The 20,947-nt window shown below is 37.8% G+C and overlaps 2 protein-coding genes and 3 long non-coding RNA genes across 14 annotated transcripts; 2 read left to right on the top strand and 3 right to left on the bottom strand.

The window, feature by feature from the left end:
* The first annotated feature begins 1,979 nt into the window (after window positions 1–1,979).
* On the top strand, window positions 1,980–3,136 carry LOC103510854 (beta-mannanase/endoglucanase A-like). 2 transcript variants are annotated; one of them, XM_017444762.2, is made up of 3 exons: window positions 1,980–2,208; window positions 2,507–2,669; window positions 2,800–3,136. In XM_017444762.2, exons 1-2 carry the CDS (start codon window positions 2,001–2,003, stop codon window positions 2,608–2,610), a joined length of 312 nt encoding a protein of 103 aa, XP_017300251.1. In that variant the 5' UTR covers window positions 1,980–2,000; the 3' UTR covers window positions 2,611–2,669; window positions 2,800–3,136. The 2 variants fall into 2 exon arrangements, with proteins under 2 accessions (XP_017300251.1, XP_008473777.1); XM_008475555.2 differs by having other exon boundaries at window positions 2,507–2,774; window positions 2,905–3,136.
* Window positions 3,137–6,551: 3,415 nt separating this feature from the next.
* On the bottom strand, window positions 6,552–7,506 carry LOC113468127. Of its 3 annotated transcripts, none has more exons than XR_003391978.1 (2): window positions 7,330–7,506; window positions 6,552–6,914 (listed from the first exon to the last, which is right to left on the bottom strand). It is a non-coding gene; the product is annotated as an uncharacterized LOC113468127 (long non-coding RNA). The 3 variants fall into 3 exon arrangements; XR_003391979.1 differs by having other exon boundaries at window positions 7,334–7,506; XR_003391980.1 differs by having other exon boundaries at window positions 6,552–6,824; window positions 7,334–7,506.
* A 1,963-nt stretch (window positions 7,507–9,469) lies between these two features.
* On the bottom strand, window positions 9,470–18,616 carry LOC103510853 (E3 ubiquitin-protein ligase KCMF1). Of its 2 annotated transcripts, XM_008475553.3 has the most exons (10): window positions 18,353–18,616; window positions 17,258–17,425; window positions 14,055–14,188; window positions 13,579–13,796; window positions 13,130–13,243; window positions 12,914–12,968; window positions 12,382–12,557; window positions 11,591–11,834; window positions 10,846–11,077; window positions 9,470–10,079 (listed from the first exon to the last, which is right to left on the bottom strand). In XM_008475553.3, the coding sequence occupies exons 1-10, from the start codon at window positions 18,366–18,368 to the stop codon at window positions 9,976–9,978; spliced, it is 1,461 nt and encodes a 486-aa protein (XP_008473775.1). In that variant the 5' UTR covers window positions 18,369–18,616; the 3' UTR covers window positions 9,470–9,975. The 2 variants fall into 2 exon arrangements, with proteins under 2 accessions (XP_008473775.1, XP_008473776.1); XM_008475554.3 differs by lacking the exon at window positions 13,130–13,243 and having other exon boundaries at window positions 12,914–13,082.
* Window positions 15,973–16,457, top strand: LOC113468129. The gene is made up of 2 exons (XR_003391987.1): window positions 15,973–16,034; window positions 16,339–16,457. It is a non-coding gene; the product is annotated as an uncharacterized LOC113468129 (long non-coding RNA).
* A 618-nt stretch (window positions 18,617–19,234) lies between the features above and the next one.
* Window positions 19,235–20,270, bottom strand: LOC113468128. 6 transcript variants are annotated; one of them, XR_003391986.1, is made up of 2 exons: window positions 20,064–20,270; window positions 19,235–19,563 (listed from the first exon to the last, which is right to left on the bottom strand). It is a non-coding gene; the product is annotated as an uncharacterized LOC113468128 (long non-coding RNA). The 6 variants fall into 6 exon arrangements; XR_003391984.1 differs by having other exon boundaries at window positions 20,068–20,269; XR_003391985.1 differs by having other exon boundaries at window positions 20,072–20,269.
* Window positions 20,271–20,947: the final 677 nt, after the last annotated feature.

The raw sequence follows: 20,947 nt of genomic DNA, 5'->3' as shown, positions 1-20,947 counted from the left end.
AGATGGAAAAACAAACACAAAAACCATTCATTTAATCTAAAAGACCACAAGACAGGAGAGGAAGAGCAGAAACCTCCGAGATGGAAAAACAAACACAAAAACCATTCATTTAATCTAAAAGACAGACAGACAGGAAGAAAATAGAGAAACCTCATTCTCAACAGTGGAGAAGAAAGAATAAATAGGATGGGATGAGAGAAATGGATGAAAATATGCAAATCAAGTTGTCGACTAAATGAAGAAGAGAAAACTCTTTGCCTCCTGAAACAATATTGTCAAAATAAGATTGATGTGAAATGTAAGATGCTAAATGACAGAGGTGTTCCTGCTGCCTCTGCCTGCCTGGTGATGTCTTGAAACAATATTGTCAAAATAAGATTGATGTGAAATGTAAGATGCTAAATGACAGAGGTGTTCCTGCTGCCTCTGCCTGCCTGGTGGTGATGGTGTCAAAATAAGATTGATGTGAAATGTAAGATGCTAAATGACAGAGGTGTTCCTGCTGCCTCTGCCTGCCTGGTGATGTGCTATACAAATACAATATACCTACATCACACTCATTAACAACACAATGCAAAACAATGACATTAATGGAAAAGAAATCTGTGCGACTTCCATAGTCATAACCTCACTAAATATATCGTCAATTTTAGGACTGTAGTACGCGATGAATTATTCAAGTTAGTAGTAGTAGTGTATTCAGCATTTTCTTTTGTGTTTGAACAAGTTTATCAAATTTAACATACATATATCAGTCAGAAGATAAAGCGACTTCCATAGTCATAACCTCACTAAATATATCGTCAATTTTAGGACTGTAGTACGCGATGAATTATTCAAGTTAGTAGTAGTAGTAGTGTATTCAGCATTTTCTTTTGTGTTTGAACAAGTTTATCAAATTTAACATACATGTATTATTCAGAAGATATGTTAAAACGTAAATGGTTGAAATTTGGAACTCATTTATTCTATCAATAAGGTGCACTATCATGTCTAATATTTCTCATAGGGTCAGGTAGCGTACAAAAATGTTTTGGGCAGTCTAATGAAGAATTAGTAAATAAATCTGATTCACATATGAAAGCTCTGAAACTAAAATGAAAATAAGAAAAGTGGGTAGGAATTACAAAGATAATAATTTAATTGATTTTATAATATAATTTTACTTTTCTAGTTTTATAATTTTACAAATCAAACATTTGTGACTCGGCCTACGTATACACCGAAAGTCTCTCTTTATCAAGCCTTTTGTATTATTATGTCAGAACTTTTAAGAAGTGCAGTGTTATTTAGAACGGGGTCTGTCTGCTGTTTTTCCTTGGAAAGAATTTTATTCTCTCACTGCTTTGAGCTTACAATGAACAATATGTAAAATGAATAGTAAAACCTGTCTGTACAATATTCATCCAGATTATAGACACATCCGAGTCATTATAATTTTAGGCATAAGGATGGGCTATAATTATGTGGAAAGCTCGATCTTTAAATTTTGAGAAAGTACTTAATCAAATCAGATAATAATGTTTAGGAAAACACACAGCAAATTATTTAACACATTGGATGCCACGCAGCAAATTATTCAACACATTGGATGCCACGTGATCCCTAGGAGTATCTCAGTACCTTGTAGTCTGGTACATGAGACCCTCATAGGAATCTTAGTACCTCGCAGCTTGATGCATGAGACTCCTATAAAAAATCTCAGTGCATAAGTCGATGCTACCTAGCAGAAAAATCTATTTCTGTACCTATAACATAGGATAAGAACACAAGTTTTTGGTGCACTTAAGGAAATAGCTTTGGAGGTATGCTAGATAAAAAATACATAAAAGTAGATTTTTTTTCCTATCCTGTCTTCCTTCTCTTTTCGATTCCGGAAGGATAAGACCACCGGTGTTACAGTTTCCTCCCCATATATGATCCTTTGGGCTGAATGAATATCTGTTGGTATCTTAATGAGTTGATTATAATTCCAGATGGCGTCAGTGAACCCCACCCCGATGACTGGAGGGGTGTCACCCATCCCGACTGCCACTAGCACCCCCACCCCTACTCCTACCCCTCTCACGAGAACCATTTCTATTTCCCCTCCAACCAATCCGAGTGATGTGAGCAATATTGAACCAACCAATGGCATGGCGAGGTCTACCAATGCCAAGATCCTATTGGCTAATCGACTAGTGAACAATACGCGACCTACAGGAATAGGTATGTACTATGTAGATTTGTAGATGTACCTACTATTTGTTGGTACCTAATAGGGGATTAACTTATCGTTTGCCATAGAAAGGCACACCTTCAAGTCTTCAACACACATTACACACATTTTGAGTGTAGTTTGGTATAAAATGGAGGGGCAAATAATTATGTTAACAGAACGTTATCTTTCTCAATCGAATTTATATTTTCGCCGACTTCAAACACAATTTCAAGTACAATTAAATAGGTGAAATCCCAGTAGAAAAACTATGATCTAATTCACACAATAATATTGTTCACTTTACAGGTAACATTCGACAGATGGTTGCCGCTAAATCTAGGGCCGCCCAGAAGAAACCAGACCCCCCCTGTGTTAGAACTGCTATACAAGTGAGATCTACCCCGAACTGAAATCCAGGCACCACAAGACACAGAGGGAGGCGTTGTGTACTATTCTTCCCCTAAACCAAATGCTTTGTCCCGTGTGAATGATTCCTGAACTACCTGTGAGTTATGAAATGAAACTGATATGCCTAATCCATATGGACTGGAACTACATAACAAATGTCACTTGTGTGTACTATTCTTCCCCTAAACCAAATGCTTTGTCCCGTGTGAATGATTCCTGAACTACCTGTGAGTTATGAAATGAAACTGATATACCTAATCCATATGGACTGGAACTAGATAACAAATGTCACTTAGGTCCTACTCCATTCATAAAGGAGAAGAACATGAACAAATGAATTTTCTTTAATTTGCTATAAAACTAAAATGAAATGAAATACTGAAAAAATGTTCATCAAGACCATTACGATTTATAGAAGGTGTTTAAATTGGTAAGCTTTCAATATGACTCAGGATATCATCATCAGAAATGAAATGCTCTTGCTTTGTTATAGCATATCACTGTACACTCAGGATATCATCATCAGACATGAAATGCTCTTGCTTTGTTATAGCATATGACTGTACACTTATGAAATGCTCTTGGAAACAAAAAGTTTTCCGGGCATATCTGGGTTAAGTAACATGTAAAAAAAGTAAAAAAGTCTGAGGTGAATCACCCTCTTATCAAACTAATAAATCCCTCTTTGGACACTTGAAAAAAAATTCCTGTCAGCCACTGGTAAAACTCACCAGTATGTTATAGCATATCACTGTACACTCAGGATATCATCATCAGACATGAAATGCTCTTGCTTTGTTATAGCATATGACTGTACACTTATGTCACTTATGAAATGCTCTTGGTTTGTCATAGCGTATGACTACACTTGGGGCCGGCTCCCCAAAATGAGTTTAAACTCCCTTTAAGTTTTAATCTCAGTTTAAGCAATTTGATTGACTAATTTGACTACATTTTTGAAAATTTTAAAAATCAACCAATCAGGTTGATTCATCCGAGAGTTAAACTGAGATAGAACAAAAAAGTTCCTAGTTTCAAATGGACGATTTACTGTTTGATCCCTGTATGTCTGGAATGTGAATCGTTAGAAAAAGGGTCATTGATGCCTCAATGGGGCCTAAAAAGACAACAAATTCCTCTAGACAGTGAACATTTTTGCCCTTTATCGAAATCGGACATTCCGCGATTTATCCGAATTCGATGAAAGTTGGCAAAAATGTTCACTGTATACATATAGGAATTTACTGGAGTTTTTAGGCCCTATTGAGCCATCGGGGAGTTCGGAGACCCTTTTCCTAACGACTGACTGAACTATTACTATCCTAGACTCGTCAATACTGGCAGGGACAATTTCATTATTATAATTTCGTTACACCAAATATACAAATAGAACACCCACGTTAAGCACAGTCGAGTGTCTGGATAGTCAGGGAGCGTATTACTTGAAAAGCCGGGAAAAGATAGCAGCACGTGATTGTCCACTCGGATACCACGCGTAACGTTGCTTAACTTCTGTGCTTCATTGGGAACTTTATTATTCAATCGCTGCTGACTGCCTGAGGTCAGTTCGTCCCATTTGGAGGAAGGATTGGACTCTTAGCGTAACGTTGCTTAACTTCTGTGCTTCATTGGGAACTTTATTATTCAAAATACTATCGCCTCGCCGCTGACTGCCTGAGGTCAGTTCGTCTCATTTGGAGAAAGGATTGGACTCTTGAGATAAGGGTAGAAGTAGAAGGAAACATACCTTCTCATTCATATTTTACAAGCAAGTATCGTAATCTTGAAATATTAGCTTCAGTCTGCTGTACCTTTCTTATTAAGGAGATAACAGGAACGGTACAAGGAAAAACGTTCAAACCAAACATACCTAGATGTGGAGGGAGTTGTATTGAATTATTTGCTTGTTGCTTGTAGTGCCTTATGAACTATACACTTGAGAACAAAGAATTCGGACCAGTCAGCCCTTAACAATCACAGCCTTTTCTGAATGTAAAAAAAAGACGAAAGGTGTGTTTCAACAGTCGACCGGACGTTGCGTCAATCGACGAGGTGAATCTATGTTGTCGAGGCAGTATGAACGGTCGACTATGTGTGGACACAGCTAAGGTTTATTGAAACATGAAATTAGAACCTAAGAGGTACCGCCTTTGGTTTTATATGCAGAGTTGGTCCTATTTTTCATGTAAACATTATTTATTGATATTAAGTTCCAAATTCAAGTTCCGATGAGATTCAAAAGATAAATAAGTTTCAAAGACAATCTGCCTCGAATTATTAGCAGGTGAGTGTACATGGTGCATACTAAATTAGTATATGGGATACTAACATGTATTTAGGTCAGTACGTACATAATTATGTATATTGAAGAATATTTATTCTGTTGGTGACTAACAATATTACTCGTATGAAAAAGCAGTTACAGTTTCCGCTATCAAACCTCTTTTTATTTTTTTATTTACATATTCGTAGGTACCTACATGAGAGATGCACACTGCACAGATATGTTCTGATTGCCCCCCCGCCCCCGCGCCGTGACATGATGTTGTCAATATACAAAGGTCATGATCTATAGATTCTATATCTATACTATGACATTGATATAAATAATTATAATTGGATATTGCTAGGGGATACCTACATTGTATAATTTATATTTCTATACATTTTGTAAATCGGGTCAATGTGACATATTTGAAAATAGAACGGTCAATACTGGCAGGGACAATTTCATTATTATAATTTCGTTACTCCAAACTCCAAATATACAAATAGAACACCCACGTTAAGCACAGTCGAGTGTGACGAGTGTCTGGATAGTCAGGGAGCGTATCACTTGAAAAGCCGGGAAAAGACAGCAGCATCACATAGGTAGCGAGATAAGAAACATATGGGAGACGAACTTCTACTGATCAAATTGGAATGCAGAACTGTTCCAATAGATATACAGTATTATTAGTATTCATCTAACATTAGAAGTTCAATGTTGCCAGACGAGATACAGTTAGTGATTCTCCCTCTCCATTTTGTTGGGTGCTGCGATCTTTGCTCAAATCAGACAAATCTCGATAGAGATTATGCAGATTGTACGATGTATGTACCTGAGCTCAATAAGCATAAGAACTTACCTACTAGTTGTTCATTGAACTGTAGAACGCTCACAGAAAAAGTCCGTATGGAGCTCTCCAGGGCATGATTAAGTCCAATAAAATCCTTAGGTGTTGAAATTATTTGCCCCATTTCGTCAAAATGCGAAATCGGATACACCGCGTTCGCCAGTACATAGGTACTAGAGGTAGGGATGAGTGGATATATATTTGATTAGTGGCTTGTGGTCCGCCATAAGCTGTTAACAGCTTGTTGCTCGTTGTCTAAATGAACATCAAGCTCAATAAGCATAAGAACTTACCTACTAGTTGTTCATTGAACTGTAGAACGCTTACAGAAAAAGTCCGTATGGAGCTCTCCAGGGCATGATTAAGTCCAATAGAATCCTTAGGTGTTGAAATTATTTGCCCCATTTCGTCAAAATGCGAAACCGGATACACCGCGTTCGCCAGTACATAGGTACTAGAATATGCAGAGTGGACTGGTGATTGTAGCTACTGGGCTTACACAACACTATACGTACCTTTAGCAATAGACTCAAATATAGTGAAGTGACTCCGACTGATGTGTGGACACAGCACCAGGATGCGGAATGCACAGGAATTCTCCAGGAATAACAAGCAGATCACTGTCAGTATCCATAGGACGTGTTTCATATTGTACATTATTACCAGGATTACAGGAATCAGCGGGAATCAAGCGTGCGGTTATTTTCTAGACATGTAGGTTTGAACATGGAATGCACAGGAATTCTCCAGGAATAACAAGCAGATCACTGTCAGTATCCATAGGACGTGTTTCATGTTGTCCATTATTACCAGGATAACAGGAATCAGCGGGAATCAAGCGTGCGGTTATTTTCTAGACATATAAGTTTATAAGTTCACCAGGTACCTAGGTAATAAGTAAATATTCTAGGTAAGATGATAGGTATTGTAATAATTTAAGTTCAAGTCTAGGAATGAGTAAGGTAGGAGTACCGATATATGGTCACGCACCCAATCAACGGATCCAGGTTATTCCAGGGGTGTCAACCATTTTCACTTTTTCTAGATCGAAACACCGCGTCACAATTTCTCTCGTATAAACGACCACTAATTACTACCTACTTACTACGCACTAAGAAATTAAGTAGGCGATATAGTTATAGTTGTAAACTTCTTATTTTGTTTGTTTTTATTTTTCTCTCCCTAGTTGACTAGTGTTGATAACACGAGTAAAAATAAACGGGTTTATGATACAACTATCTATATGTCCAAGCTACGCCAGCCTAGTTAGATTTGAAGTCCGGACTGTAACCGCTAGGTCGCGAGTTTGATACCCGCTCGAGGCGAACTTTATGTTAAACAGATAAGGTTTGTCCTCAGATCGGCTGGTTTTCTTGTATCCTTTCCGTTTTCTCTCTTCAATTTCGAGATGATGAGATCTCCGTGGTTACAGTTCTCTCTACTAAACTTTTTTTTTTAACTCTGTTTAACTTTTTAAACTAATAGGTAATAAAAAGCTAAAGGTAATTAGGTAGTAGACAAATAATATTGGGGAAATTAGATAAATCACGGTTGAAAATAATAAAGATACTGTCGATTATTTATTTATTATCAAACACTACGTACCTACGTATCAACTAATAAGAATTTGTTGAACAATAATAATTATGTAGATGACAGAATAAAAATAAAAACAGTGTAGGTACTACGGGTCGGCGTTTAGTAGATAAACAACGTGATAACACATAGGTAGCGAGATAAGAAACATATGGGAGACGAACTTCTACTGATCAAATTGGAATGCAGAACTGTTCCAATAGATATACAGTAATATTAGTATTCATCTAACATTAGAAGTTCAATGTTGCCAGACGAGATAATTATAGTTAGTGATTCTCCCTCTCCATTTTGTTGGGTGCTGCGATCTTTGCTCAAATCATACAAATCTCGATAGAGATTATGCAGATTGTACGATGTATGTACCTATCTAGATTGTAATCAAACGCCCCAGGGTTAGATGACGTAATCATGATGTAAAATAGCAGCTAGATTTTAAAGCCCACTGATAAGACAAATTTAATTAAGTAAGAATTCCCGTCTAGTTAGCTTAGTTGGTAGCTCGTACCAGATCTTGGGTTCTATTCCCGCCCGGGGAGGACTTTATCCTAAATAGATAAGGTTCGTTCTCGGAACGGTTGATGGCTTTCTCCTATCCTGTCTTCCCTCTTCGCTTTTACGACGATAAGACCTGAGCAGTTAAAGTTTCCGCTATCAAACCTCTTTTTATTTTTTTATTTACATATTCGTAGGTACCTACATGAGAGATGCACACTGCACAGATATGTTCTGATTGCCCCCCCGCCCCCGCGCCGTGACATGATGTTGTCAATATACAAAGGTCATGATCTATAGATTCTATATCTATACTATGACATTGATATAAATAATTATAATTGGATATTGCTAGGGGATACCTACATTGTATAATTTATATTTCTATACATTTTGTACCAGTCATCGGGGTGGGGTTCACTGACGCCATCTGGAATTATAATCAACTCATTAAGATACCAACAGATATTCATTCAGCCCAAAGGAGCATATATGGGGAGGAAACTGTAACACCGGAGGTCTTATCCTTCCGGAATCGAAAAGAGAAGGAAGACAGGATAGGAAAAAGCCAGCTGCTTTGAGAACGAATGTTATCTGTGTGAGATAAAGTTCACCCCGGGCAAGAATCGAACCCGCAAACTAGTGTCTACAAAGCAGGTGCGCTATCTTCGGAGCTAACTAGGCTAAGGTATGGTTGGTATCAAATGCTGGGAATTGAAAATAGAACGGTCAATACTGGCAGGGACAATTTCATTATTATAATTTCGTTACACCAAATATACAAATAGAACACCCACGTTAAGCAGAGTCGAGTGTGACGAGTGTCTGGATAGTCAGGGAGCGTATCACTTGAAAAGCCGGGAAAAGATAGCAGCACGTGATTGTCCACTCGGATACCACGCGTAACGTTGCTTAACTTCTGTGCTTCATTGGGAACTTTATTATTCAAAATACTATCGCCTCGCCGCTGACTGCCTGAGGTCAGTTCGTTTCATTTGGAGAAAGGATTGGACTCTTAGATCTGAGCCTGAGATAAGGGTAGAAGTAGAAGGAAACATACCGTCTCATTCATATTTTACAAGCAAGTATCGTAATCTTGAAATATTAGCTTCAGTCTGCTGTACCTTTCTTATTAAGGAGATAACAGGAACGGTACAAGGAAAAACGTTCAAACCAAACATAGGATGTGGAGGGAGTTGTATTGAATTATTTGCTTGTTGCTTGTAGTGCCTTATGAACTATTCATTTGAGAGCAAAGAATTCGGACCAGTCAGCCCTTAACAATCACAGCCTTTTCTGAATGTAAAAAAAAAACGAAAGGTGTGTTTCAACAGTCGACCGGACGTTGCGTCAATCGACGAGGTGAATCTATGTTGTATGTTGTCAAGGCAGTATGAACTGTCGACTATGTGTGGACACAGCTAAGGTTTATTGAAAAATGAAATTAGAACCTAAGAGGTACCGCCTTTGGTTTTATATGCACAGTTAGTCCTATTTTTCATGTAAACATTATTTATTGATAGGGTTCCAAATTCAAGTTCCGATGAGATTCAAAAGATATGTAAATGAGTTTCAAAGACAATCTGCCTCGAATTATTAGCAGGTGAGGGAGCCGGCCCCAAGTGTAGTCATACGCTATGACAAACCAAGAGCATTTCATAAGTGTACAGTCATATGCTATAACAAAGCAAGAGCATTTCATATTTTCATAAGTGTACAGCTGTACAGTCATATGTTATAACAAAGCAAGATCATTTCATTTCTAATGATGATATCCTGAGTGTACAGTGATATGCTATAACAAAGCAAGAGCATTTCATTTCTGATGATGATATCCTGAGTCATATTGAAAGCTTACCAATTTAAACACCTTCTATAAATCGTAATGGTCTTGATGAACATTTTTTCAGTATTTCATTTCATTTTAGTTTTATAGCAAATTAAAGAAAAATTCATTGTTTATGTTCTTCTCCTTTATGAATGGAGTAGGACCTAAGTGACATTTGTTATCTAGTTTCAGTTTATATGGATTAGGTAACTATATCAGTTTCATTTCATAACTCACAGGTAGTTCAGGAATCATTCACACGGGACAAAGCATTTGGTTTAGGGGAAGAATAGTACACAACGCCTCCCTCTGTGTCTTGTGGTGCCTGGATTTCAGTTCGGGGTAGATCTCACTTGTATAGCAGTTCTAACACAGGGGGGGTCTGGTTTCTTCTGGGCGGCCCTAGATTTAGCGGCAACCATCTGTCGAATGTTACCTGTAAAGTGAACAATATTATTGTGTGAATTAGATCATAGTTTTTCTACTGGGATTTCACCTATTTAATTGTACTTGAAATTGTGTTTGAAGTCGGCGAAAATATAAATTCGATTGAGAAAGATAACGTTCTGTTAACATAATTATTTGCCCCTCCATTTTATACCAAACTACACTCAAAATGTGTGTAATGTGTGTTGAAGACTTGAAGGTGTGCCTTTCTATGGCAAACGATAAATTAACCCCCTATTAGGTACCAACAAATAGTAGGTACATCTACATAGTACATACCTATTCCTGTAGGTCGCGTATTGTTCACTAGTCGATTAGCCAATAGGATCTTGGCATTGGTAGACCTCGCCATGCCATTGGTTGGTTCAATATTGCTCACATCACTCGGATTGGTTGGAGGGGAAATAGAAATGGTTCTCGTGAGAGGGGTAGGAGTAGGGGTGGGGGTGCTAGTGGCAGTCGGGATGGGTGACACCCCTAATATTATTGTGTGAATTAGATCATAGTTTTTCTACTGGGATTTCACCTATTTAATTGTACTTGAAATTGTGTTTGAAGTCGGCGAAATATAAATTCGATTGAGAAAGATAACGTTCTGTTAACATAATGATTTGCCCCTCCATTTTATACCAAACTACACTCAAAATGTGTGTAATGTGTGTTGAAGACTTGAAGGTGTGCCTTTCTATGGCAAACGATAAGTTAATCCCCTATTAGGTACCAACAAATAGTAGGTACATCTACATAGTACATACCTATTCCTGTAGGTCGCGTATTGTTCACTAGTCGATTAGCCAATAGGATCTTGGCATTGGTAGACCTCGCCATGCCATTGGTTGGTTCAATATTGCTCACATCACTCGGATTGGTTGGAGGGGAAATAGAAATGGTTCTCGTGAGAGGGGTAGGAGTAGGGGTGGGGGTGCTAGTGGCAGTCGGGATGGGTGACACCCCTCCAGTCATCGGGGTGGGGTTCACTGACGCCATCTGGAATTATAATCAACTCATTAAGATACCAACAGATATTCATTCACCCCGAAGGAGCATATATGGGGAGGAAACTGTAAGACCGGTGGTCTTATCGTTCCGGAATCGAAAAGACAAGAAAGACAGGATAGGACCAGTCATCGGGGTGGGGTTCACTGACGCCATCTGGAATTATAATCAACTCATTAAGATACCAACAGATATTCATTCAGCCCAAAGGATCATATATGGGGAGGAAACTGTAACACCGGTGGTCTTATCCTTCCGGAATCGAAAAGAGAAGGAAGACAGGATAGGAAAAGCCAGCTGCTTTGAGAACGAACGTTATCTGTTTGAGATAAAGTTCACCCCGGGCAGGAATCGAACCCGCAAACTAGTGTCTACAAAGCAGGTGCGCTATCTTCGAAGCTAACTAGGCTAAGGTATGGTTGGTATCAAATGCTGGGAATTCACTATCAGGTCATTTTCCTCAGGCTAAGGTATAACTAAGACTTGTTGTATGTTCAGACTCACCTGAGTACAGGGTGTATCACCCACGGTGATATTAGTGACACCCTGTTCATCAGAGCTAGTAGCTGGGGCAGATAGACTCAGTAGTTCTAGCTGAGGCAGATGTGTGCCCATATCCTGATTAGAACCAAGCTTAACACCACTACGTAGAGATGAGAGGAGAATAGAATGAACATACACTAGACGGCGTAACTTCTCCTGCTCCTGCTTATTCTTCTCCCCCTCACTCACACTCTCACTCAATGTTCTGAAACAAGAAATTACTTTCTTTATAAAATCCATGTTGTCTACCTATGAAGGGTAGCTTAACATAGGTAAGTAAGTACAGTATAATCGTCAATTACATGTTGAAAAATAAAAAATAAAAAGGATACACAATGAGGTGAGGTAGGTATACAATGTTTTGGGTTACTATGAAAACGGATTGTAGAGCATTAAAAAGAAGTCCATTTTTGATTTGAGCTTAAAATGGTTTGATAACCTCTTGATTATATCTCATAGGATAAGGAATGTAAAAATGAGGCAAAGACCCACAAAAAGAGATCTAAAAAATCGTGTTCCGTGTTTTTGATCAATAATGATGGAAACAACAAAATGACAGCCGTTTGAAATATTCAAACTGACAAATCTGATTATCCTGGAAACTGTTCAATGGAATGTTGATTTTACTAGAAACATGCTCTCTGTGTTAAGTTACCACATCATTTTCCACTTGCCAAGAACATCTCAGAATGGCCTATCTCAGCCCTGTTCATAACCACGGCCAAAAGCAAGTTGTTGGGGAAGGTACTTACTTGGATAGCAGAAACTCATGTTGCTTGTTTTGTCCGCTAGTGGCAGTACTCTCGCTATTGGTATTGCCCATGGCATTGCTATGACTATTGGTAGATGCACTGCCTGTATGATTTGCACCAGAGCTTGATGTCTGGTTCTGTCTACGCGGTAATCTCTCCAACTGTTGCCTGGCGGCCTGTCAAATTCATTCAATACAATAAGTACATAACAATAATGGAAATTTTATCTTACCCATCTTTAAAAGTGGTAATGACAAATTTAAGTAAAGCATCATAGATCATTTCAGTTGTCAATGTTCCCATTAAAGCTAAGCAACATAGCGCGAGGTAGGTATCCGAATGGGTGACCTCTGACCTCCTGGACATCAATTATCAACTGCTGGCATTGCAGCTCTATTCTGAGTTTCAGACTGGGTGAGGTTAAAGTCACCCATTGAGGAAGGTAGCTTGTCACAGGGTAAAACAGGGTCTAAATAATGTAGATACAAGGTTGATTAAGTACACTACATGATTAGTTGATATGATTACTCACCCTGACTTGCTGTCTTTCTATTTGCAGCTGCATCTGGATTTGTGCTAGCTGTGATGTAGAACTATTTGAGCCTGTGTTACGACGGACGCCACTCAGTTGAGACAAAAGTTCTGCAATAGGATCCACAGTTTCACGAGTAGTGAGTGAAGAAGTTGCATTGCCAGAAGAACTGTAGGAAGAGAACAGAAAAACAATGTCATAATATCATTCGGTGATGTAGAACTATTTGAGCCTGTGTTACGACGGACGCCACTCAGTTGAGACAAAAGTTCTGCAATAGGATCCACAGTTTCGCGAGTAGTGAGTGAAGAAGTTGCATTGCCAGAAGAACTGTAGGAAGAGAACAGAAACACAATGTCATAATATCATTCAGACAAAATTTTCATAGAACACAAACAGAATTTTTCATCTTCCTCTCTCTGTCTTGAACGGAATGAAAAGTGAAAATTATCCTTTACAAATGAAGTTAGTTTTGACTCAACAATTATTCTTTCAGATTGTGTGTAGCATTGTTTGTTTTACTGTAAATGCCGAAGAGATTAACTTGACAAGTCTGTTTACCACATAAAGGAAATTTTCTCATTAAATATGGGCCTGGCTCCTTTGAAGGTCTTGCTGGGGCCCCTTTCTAATGTCTATATTCTGGACCACTTGTCTATATTCACCTAAAGTGCATGTTGGTTCGATTCCGGTTCCTACTGCTTCCCATGCCGCGAGTAGGATGAGGTATTCTCCGCACAGAGTGTCTAGAACCAGATGGTTCATCCAGGAAGGAAATCAAATCCCGAGGACCTGACCGATGTTCTAAGCTCAGATGAGATGCAAAATCATCGGTGATTAAGTTTGGATCACCACCTGGTTGTGCAGCACAGATTGGACACACCTGCAAATAAAACAGAGAATGGAATGGAATTATTATCTGCAGGCACTAAATTCAAGTTTTTCTGAATCTTGAAATCAGTTGAGACAAAAAAAATTGAATACCTATTGCAAAGGACTGATAAAATAAAAAATCTTTTTGTCATTGTTCTCTTGCTTTTCCCTGTCTTCTTCGTTTTTTTAACCAGACACAGGAGGTGAGAATAAGAATAATCTTTCTGTTTTATATGTTGGTTGTATTTACAACGGACCCGATACTTACAACTTCAAATGTAGACACCGTATGATCAGCGGTGACATGTTCATGAAGTGCCGACTCAGTGAAGCCCATCTTACCACAGAACGGACATGTGAATGATTGCTGCTGCTCCAATCCCTCTCCTTCATAGTACAGTTCTGTAACAAAATAATATTTCACTTTTGAAATCCTCTTTTTATAATAACTGGCACCTACTGTCAAAATTAAATAAATTCATTAAAACTGGCACCTAATTGATAAATAGGAAGTATTGAGTACTTAACTACTTAATACTGGTGAGTTTTACCAATGGCTGACAGGAATTTTTTTCAAGTGTCCAAAGAGGGATTTATTAGTTTGATAAGAGGGTGATTCACCTCAGACTTTTTTACATGTTACTTAACCCAGATATGCCCGGAAAACTTTTTGTTTCCGATTTTGATGAAAATTGAAATATGAGATCCTTTAGTGTTCAGAAGAACATATATGAAGGAAAAGAAGAATTACCGCCCGTCGTTATGCCAAAAAGCAGTGTCCTATATATATAGTCCAGTGGGCACAAATGCCCAAGGTTTTGGGAATTGAGGTATTATAGGAAAATGCTGTAAGAAGTCATTAAAAATTGTGGAATTTTGAATCATATTCTTTAGTTTTGAATATATTTATTTTTAAGAAAATTTGGTTGAACCCATTATAATTTTAAATTAAATGGCAGTCTCATTGGAAAATCTTATGAAATCCCATATTTTCTGTGATATTCAACAAAATGTTTGATGTGTATCGTCAGATCATGCTTTTGACACTCATTTAGAGCTTTGGTATGACAACAAGACAGTCAGCAACCAGTCCTATTGCCCGCCTCTCACGCTCAGACGAGTTTACTATTGGGGATTTAAAGGGTTAAGGGACAAATCCCCTTTTGAAGTTCAAAGATTCGGTCAGGCCAAAAAGAAATCCCTAATATGTATACATATTCAACAGTTCTTTCTAATCTGTCACTATAACAAGTACTGCCTGTAAGGGTGGTGGCCAAAAAGAAATCCCTAATATGTATACATATTCAACAGTTCTTTCTAATCTGTCACTATAACAAGTACTGCCTGTAAGGGTGGGATTGACAGATACGACTAAAGTGCATCACTTTTCAGATCAAGTACCTTGTCAGGCCAGCCACTTGCACTCAGACCACGGTGTCAGACCGTCGGAATGTGTGTGGCGGAAAAAGCTTGGGGCTTAGGTCTGTCAGACCCTCACAGAGACCGATCTACATCTTAAAAAATATTGTTTGGAAGCTACATTATAAATAGTTCACAATATTAAATAATGAACTAGTTATTCAAGTTTGTCTGTCCAAATCCAAGGCTCTACAAAAGAGAAATTTTTTCTCCAATTTCAGACCTTCCTATTTTGTCATTGCCCTTACTAAAACTGTAATGTGATGCATTGTCTATTTTGTTGTGAATGGATGTGTTAAAAAATTGATCTTGAAAGTTTTGCTGAATTAATTAGAAAAATCAAAAACAAAGAGAACCTCTGCTGTCCTATATGTAGTCCAGGGGGCATAACTGTGTTAACCCAGAAATCATTTCAAAACTTACCTAAATCATTTCTTGTAAGAATACATTGCATTGGATGTTCTGTTGTATGCCTTGTTGTAGTAGCACCAGCATCATAGCATGCCCCACACAGATCATAATCGTAACAAACAAGGCACTTGTATCTTCTGCCTCGGAAGTTGCCTTTCAAGCATGAGTCACAGCTTACACCTGAAATTCAAGTTATTTTCAAATATTTCTAGATCAAGAGCTATTTAAGAGGTTCCTTAGTGCAATCTCATTGGTGACAAAATACATAGGTCTACTGCAGTGAAGATAGCAACTACATGCATGAGATAGAGTTGCTTACACCTTTCACATTGTAAGTATCCTATGATGATTTCAAGTTCTACTGCAGTGAAGATAGCAACTACATGCATGAGATAGAGTTGCTTACACCTTTCACATTGTAAGTATCCTATGATGATTTCAAGTAGGTATAACTTGTATTCTATACATTATTTTTCTTCTTAATAACCACATGATTTCAAGTAAGTAGGTATAACTTGTATTCTATACATTATTTTTCTTCTTAATAACCACATTTTTTTTGTGGAAACCTGTCGATCTTTTCCCACTGAAAAGTAGACAAAAACCGGTCTTTTAGTGTAACAGACATGATTTGTATAATAAGTGTTAAAGTTAAGGTGTCTTGAGCAAAGTAATAGTAAAAGGTAGCAGTAGGTACAATATTATATCCCTATCTGTTTCAGTGATAATGAGGATAAGAAGTGTTTCTACGGTTTCATTCAGTCCATGATACATCGAGCTACAAGTCAGAGTGAACAACTATTGTATCAACTTATAGAACTCGTTTTCAAATCCAAAGGGGTAAGTATTGTTGAGCCAAGTCGGTCTAAGTTTTAGCTCGACCATTTTTCCTTTAGAGTGTCTGTCTGTCTGTCTGTCTGTTTGTTTGTTTCACCATAACTCCTGAACTAACGTTTTCAGCACCCAAAGGACATTCGCTCAGGAGCTACAAGTCAGAGTGAACAACTATTGTATCAACTTATAGAACTCGTTTTCAAATCCAAAGGGGTAAGTATTGTTGAGCCAAGTCGTTCTAAGTTTTAGCTCGACCATTTTTCCTTTAGAGTGTCTGTCTGTCTGTTTGTTTGTTTGTTTGTTTCACCATAACTCCTGAACTAACGTTTTCAGCACCCAAAGGACATTCGCTCAATCCATTTTTGGACCTTTTTTTATAAAATGGTTTTACTATCAAGTAAAGTAATTGTCCATTGGTAGAATAGCATTGATCCATCACGGCTTAGGTCTGTCAGACCCTCACAGAGACCGATCTACATCTTAAAAAATATTGTTTGGAAGCTACATTATAAATAGTTCACAATATTAAATAATGAACTAGTTATTCAAGTTTGTCTGTCCAAATCCAAGGCTCTACAAAAGAGAAATTTTTTCTCCAATTTCAGACCTTCCTATTTTGTCATTGCCCTTACTAAAACTGTAATGTGATGCATTGTCTATTTTGTTGTGAATGGATGTGTTAAAAAATTGATCTTGAAAGTTTTGCTGAATTAATTAGAAAAATCAAAAACAAAGAGAACCTCTGCTGTCCTATATGTAGTCCAGGGGGCATAACTGTGTTAACCCAGAAATCATTTCAAAACTTACCTAAATCATTTCTTGTAAGAATACATTGCATTGGATGTTCTGTTGTATGCCTTGTTGTAGTAGCACCAGCATCATAGCATGCCCCACACAGATCATAATCGTAACAAACAAGGCACTTGTATCTTCTGCCTCGGAAGTTGCCTTTCAAGCATGAGTCACAGCTTACACCTGAAATTCAAGTTATTTTCAAATATTTCTAGATCAAGAGCTATTTAAGAGGTTCCTTAGTGCAATCTCATTGGTGACAAAATACATGCTCCTATTCCCTATGATAGAGATACAACTGCCTCTCCTTATGATAATGTACAAAACATACCTGATGCTCATGTGGAAGATAACACTATTATCAAAACAAATGAGGAGAACAAGCAACAGCCTGGTGATTCCAATGAAGAACCTCACACTGCATCTATGAATATATCTGACCGAGTGAAAGGTGGACCTAAGAAATATGCTCATAATAACTGGACTGAATTGTTGCAGAAGGCAAAAGTGTGGTTGGGTAGGTTCATCACTGACTGTGATCAAGTCTAACTGTCCAACTACTTACTAACATTGAAGTTAGATTATTTATGAATTATGACTAAAGTTTACGTAACTTTATGACCTGCCCAGGGGGTCCAGTACATTGTTAGGGTTATGAGACAAGACAAAATGTTGAGAATTTTCAATGGATAAATTATCACGACTCAAGAGATCCACAGAGAAAACTACAAAGGTAAGATATGACTATGCACATTGAACAGACATGAAATAATAGATTTAAGGTGAAAAGAGGTTGTTCTTTGGGCGGTAATAGAACCCTGACCTAGTGTTTACAAGGTAGTCCTGCTATCTTCCAAACTAACTATGTTGAATGTAAAAGCTTTCCTTCAAAAATCAATACTTGAATTGTTGCAGAAGGCAAAAGTGTGGTTGGGTAGGTTCATCACTGACTGTGATCAAGTCTAACTGTCCAACTACTTACTAACATTGCAGTTAGATTATTTATGACTAAAGTTTACGTAACTTCATGACCTGCCCAGGGGGGTCCAGTACATTGTTAGGGTTTTTAGACAAGACTAAATGTTAAGAATTTCAATATGAAACACCTACCCTCATGACGGGACATTTTCCACTTCGCGTTCTGTTCTATTTCTAATGGGAGAGAAACACGTCAATCAAGATGAGATGCAGACCACACAACTTTCAAAGTGTATCACTTTAGTAACTGAACTTTGTTCAATACCATAGTGTTTTATTACTTTCTATTTTTAAAATATATTTGTTTTAAAATGGTTAAATAGATTTTTATTTAATTTTGAAGGATCAAAAAAATACAAAAGATAAAACAACAGCTGCAGGAAACGAGGACAGGCAAAATGCAAAAATCCGAACCGAAATCAAAACAGAAAACAGCACTCAGCTGTGTTCACGATTTCTACCACAATCAATACAGTGCTGCGCTCTACAGTCTTTTTTTGACATCACTTATCACTTCTGCGCGGGAAATTTCGAATTTTTGAAAATCCGCGTGTGTGTGTGTGTGGTATAGGTCTGTTTTTCATTCCGACGTGGGCGTGGGTGCGATGCGTACCCGACGTGAACTAACGCGTGTTTTTCATTCCACTTCCCCGGATCTGGCACAGGGGAGCGTGTTGAGGACGAGATTTTTGTGGGAATTTTGCTATAAATCCCACCATTAAATGGATGCGGAATGCACAGGAATTCTCCAGGAATAACAAGCAGATCACTGTCAGTATCCATAGGACGTGTTTCATGTTGTACATTATTACCAGGATTACAGGAATCAGCGGGAATCAAGCGTGCGGTTATTTTCTAGACATGTAAGTTACATTGACACATTAAGTTCACCAGGTACCTAGGTAATAAGTAAATATTATAGGTAAGATGATAGGTATTGTAATAATTTAAGTTCAAGTCTAGGAATGAGTAAGGTGGGAATGCACAGGAATTCTCCAGGAATAACAAGCAGATCACTGTCAGTATCCATAGGACGTGTTTCATGTTGTCCATTATTACCAGGATTACAGGAATCAGCGGGAATCAAGCGCGCAGTTATTTTCTAGACATGTAGGTTTATAAGTTCACCAGGTACCTAGGTAATAAGTAAATATTCTAGGTAAGATGATAGGTATTGTAATAATTTAAGTTCAAGTCTAGGAATAAGTAAGGTACCGAGATATGGTCACGCACCCAATCAACGGATCCAGGTTATTCCAGGGGTGTCAACCATTTTCACTTTTTCTAGATCGAAACACCGCGTCACAATTTCTCTCGTATAAACGACCACTAATTACTACGCACTAAGAAATTAAGTAGGCGATATAGTTATAGTTGTAAACTTCTTATTTTGTTTGTTTTTATTTTTCTCTCCCTAGTTGACTAGTGTTGATAACACGAGTAAAAATAAACAGGTTTATTATACAACTATCTATGTCCAAGCTACGCCAGCCTAGTTAGATTGCAAGTTAGGGCGCCTGCCCTGTAACAGCTAGGTCGCGAGTTTGATTCCCGCTCGAGGCGAACTTTATGTTAAACAGATAAGGTTTGTCCTCAGACCGCCTGGTTTTCTTGTATCCTTTCCGTTTTCTCTCTTCAATTCCGAGATGATGAGATCTCCGTGGTTACAGTTCTCTCTATTAAACCTTTTTTTTAAACTCTGTTTAACTTTTTAAAATAATAGGTAATAAAAAGCTATAGGTAATTAGGTAGTAGACAAACAATATTGGGGAAATTAGATAAATCACGGTTGAAAATAATAAAGATACTGTCGATTATTTATTTATTATCAAACACTACGTACCTACATACGTATCAACTAATAAGAATTTGTTGAACAATAATAATTATGTAGATGACAGAATTAAAATAAAAACAGAGTAGGTACTACGGGTCGGCGTTTAGTAGATAAACAACGTGATAACACATAGCGAGATAAGAAACATATGGGAGACGAACTTCTACTGATCAAATTGGAATGCAGAACTGTTCCAATAGAAATACAGTAGGTATTATTAGTATTCATCTAACATTAGAAGTTCAATGTTGCCAGACGAGATACAGTTAGTGATTCTCCCTCTCCATTTTGTTGGGTGCTGCGATCTTTGCTCAAAAGAGACAAATCTCGATAGAGATTATGCAGATTGTACGATGTATGTACCTATCTAGATTGTCGTCAAACGCCCCAGAGTTAGATGGCGTAATCATGATGTAAGGTAGCAGCTAGATTTTAAAGCCCACTGATAAGACAAATTTAATTAAGTAAGAATTCCCGTCTAGTTAGCTTAGTTGGTAGCTCGTGCCAGGTCTTGGGTTCTATTCCCGCCCGGGGAGGACTTTATCCTAAATAGATAAGGTTCGTTCTCGGAACGGCTGATGGCTTTCTCCTATCCTTTCTTCCTTCTCTCTTCGCTTTTAGGACGATAAGAACTGAGCAGTTACAGTTTCCGCTATCAAACCTCTTTTTATTTTTATTTTATTTACATATTCGTAGGTACCTACATGAGAGATGCACACTGCACAGATATGTTCTGATTGCCCCCCCGTCCCCGCGCCGTGACATGATGTCAATATACAAAGGTCATGATCTATAGATTCTATATCTATACCATGACATTGATATAAATAATTATAATTGGATATTGCTAGGGGATACCTACATTGTATAATTTATATTTCTATACATTT

This window comes from Diaphorina citri, unplaced genomic scaffold, assembly GCF_000475195.1.
Source record: "Diaphorina citri unplaced genomic scaffold, Diaci psyllid genome assembly version 1.1 scaffold651, whole genome shotgun sequence".
NCBI classification, from domain to species: domain Eukaryota; kingdom Metazoa; phylum Arthropoda; class Insecta; order Hemiptera; family Psyllidae; genus Diaphorina; species Diaphorina citri.
The sequence above is the reverse complement of the archived record's forward strand: the minus strand, read 5'-3'. Positions and strand labels throughout refer to the sequence as shown.

Excerpts from the sequence above, each read along its gene's own strand:
- LOC103510854 (XM_017444762.2), top strand. The coding sequence starts at position 2,001 with ATGACTGGAGGGGTGTCACCCATCCCGACTGCCACTAGCACCCCCACC. Across the intron at positions 2,209-2,506 it reads TACGCGACCTACAGGAATAG|GTAACATTCGACAGATGGTT; the intron begins GTATGTACTATG and ends TTCACTTTACAG.
- LOC103510853 (XM_008475553.3), bottom strand. Across the intron at positions 12,558-12,913 it reads TAGAAAGACAGCAAGTCAGG|GCCGCCAGGCAACAGTTGGA; the intron begins GTGAGTAATCAT and ends TGAATTTGACAG. Across the intron at positions 10,080-10,845 it reads TACGCGACCTACAGGAATAG|GTAACATTCGACAGATGGTT; the intron begins GTATGTACTATG and ends TTCACTTTACAG.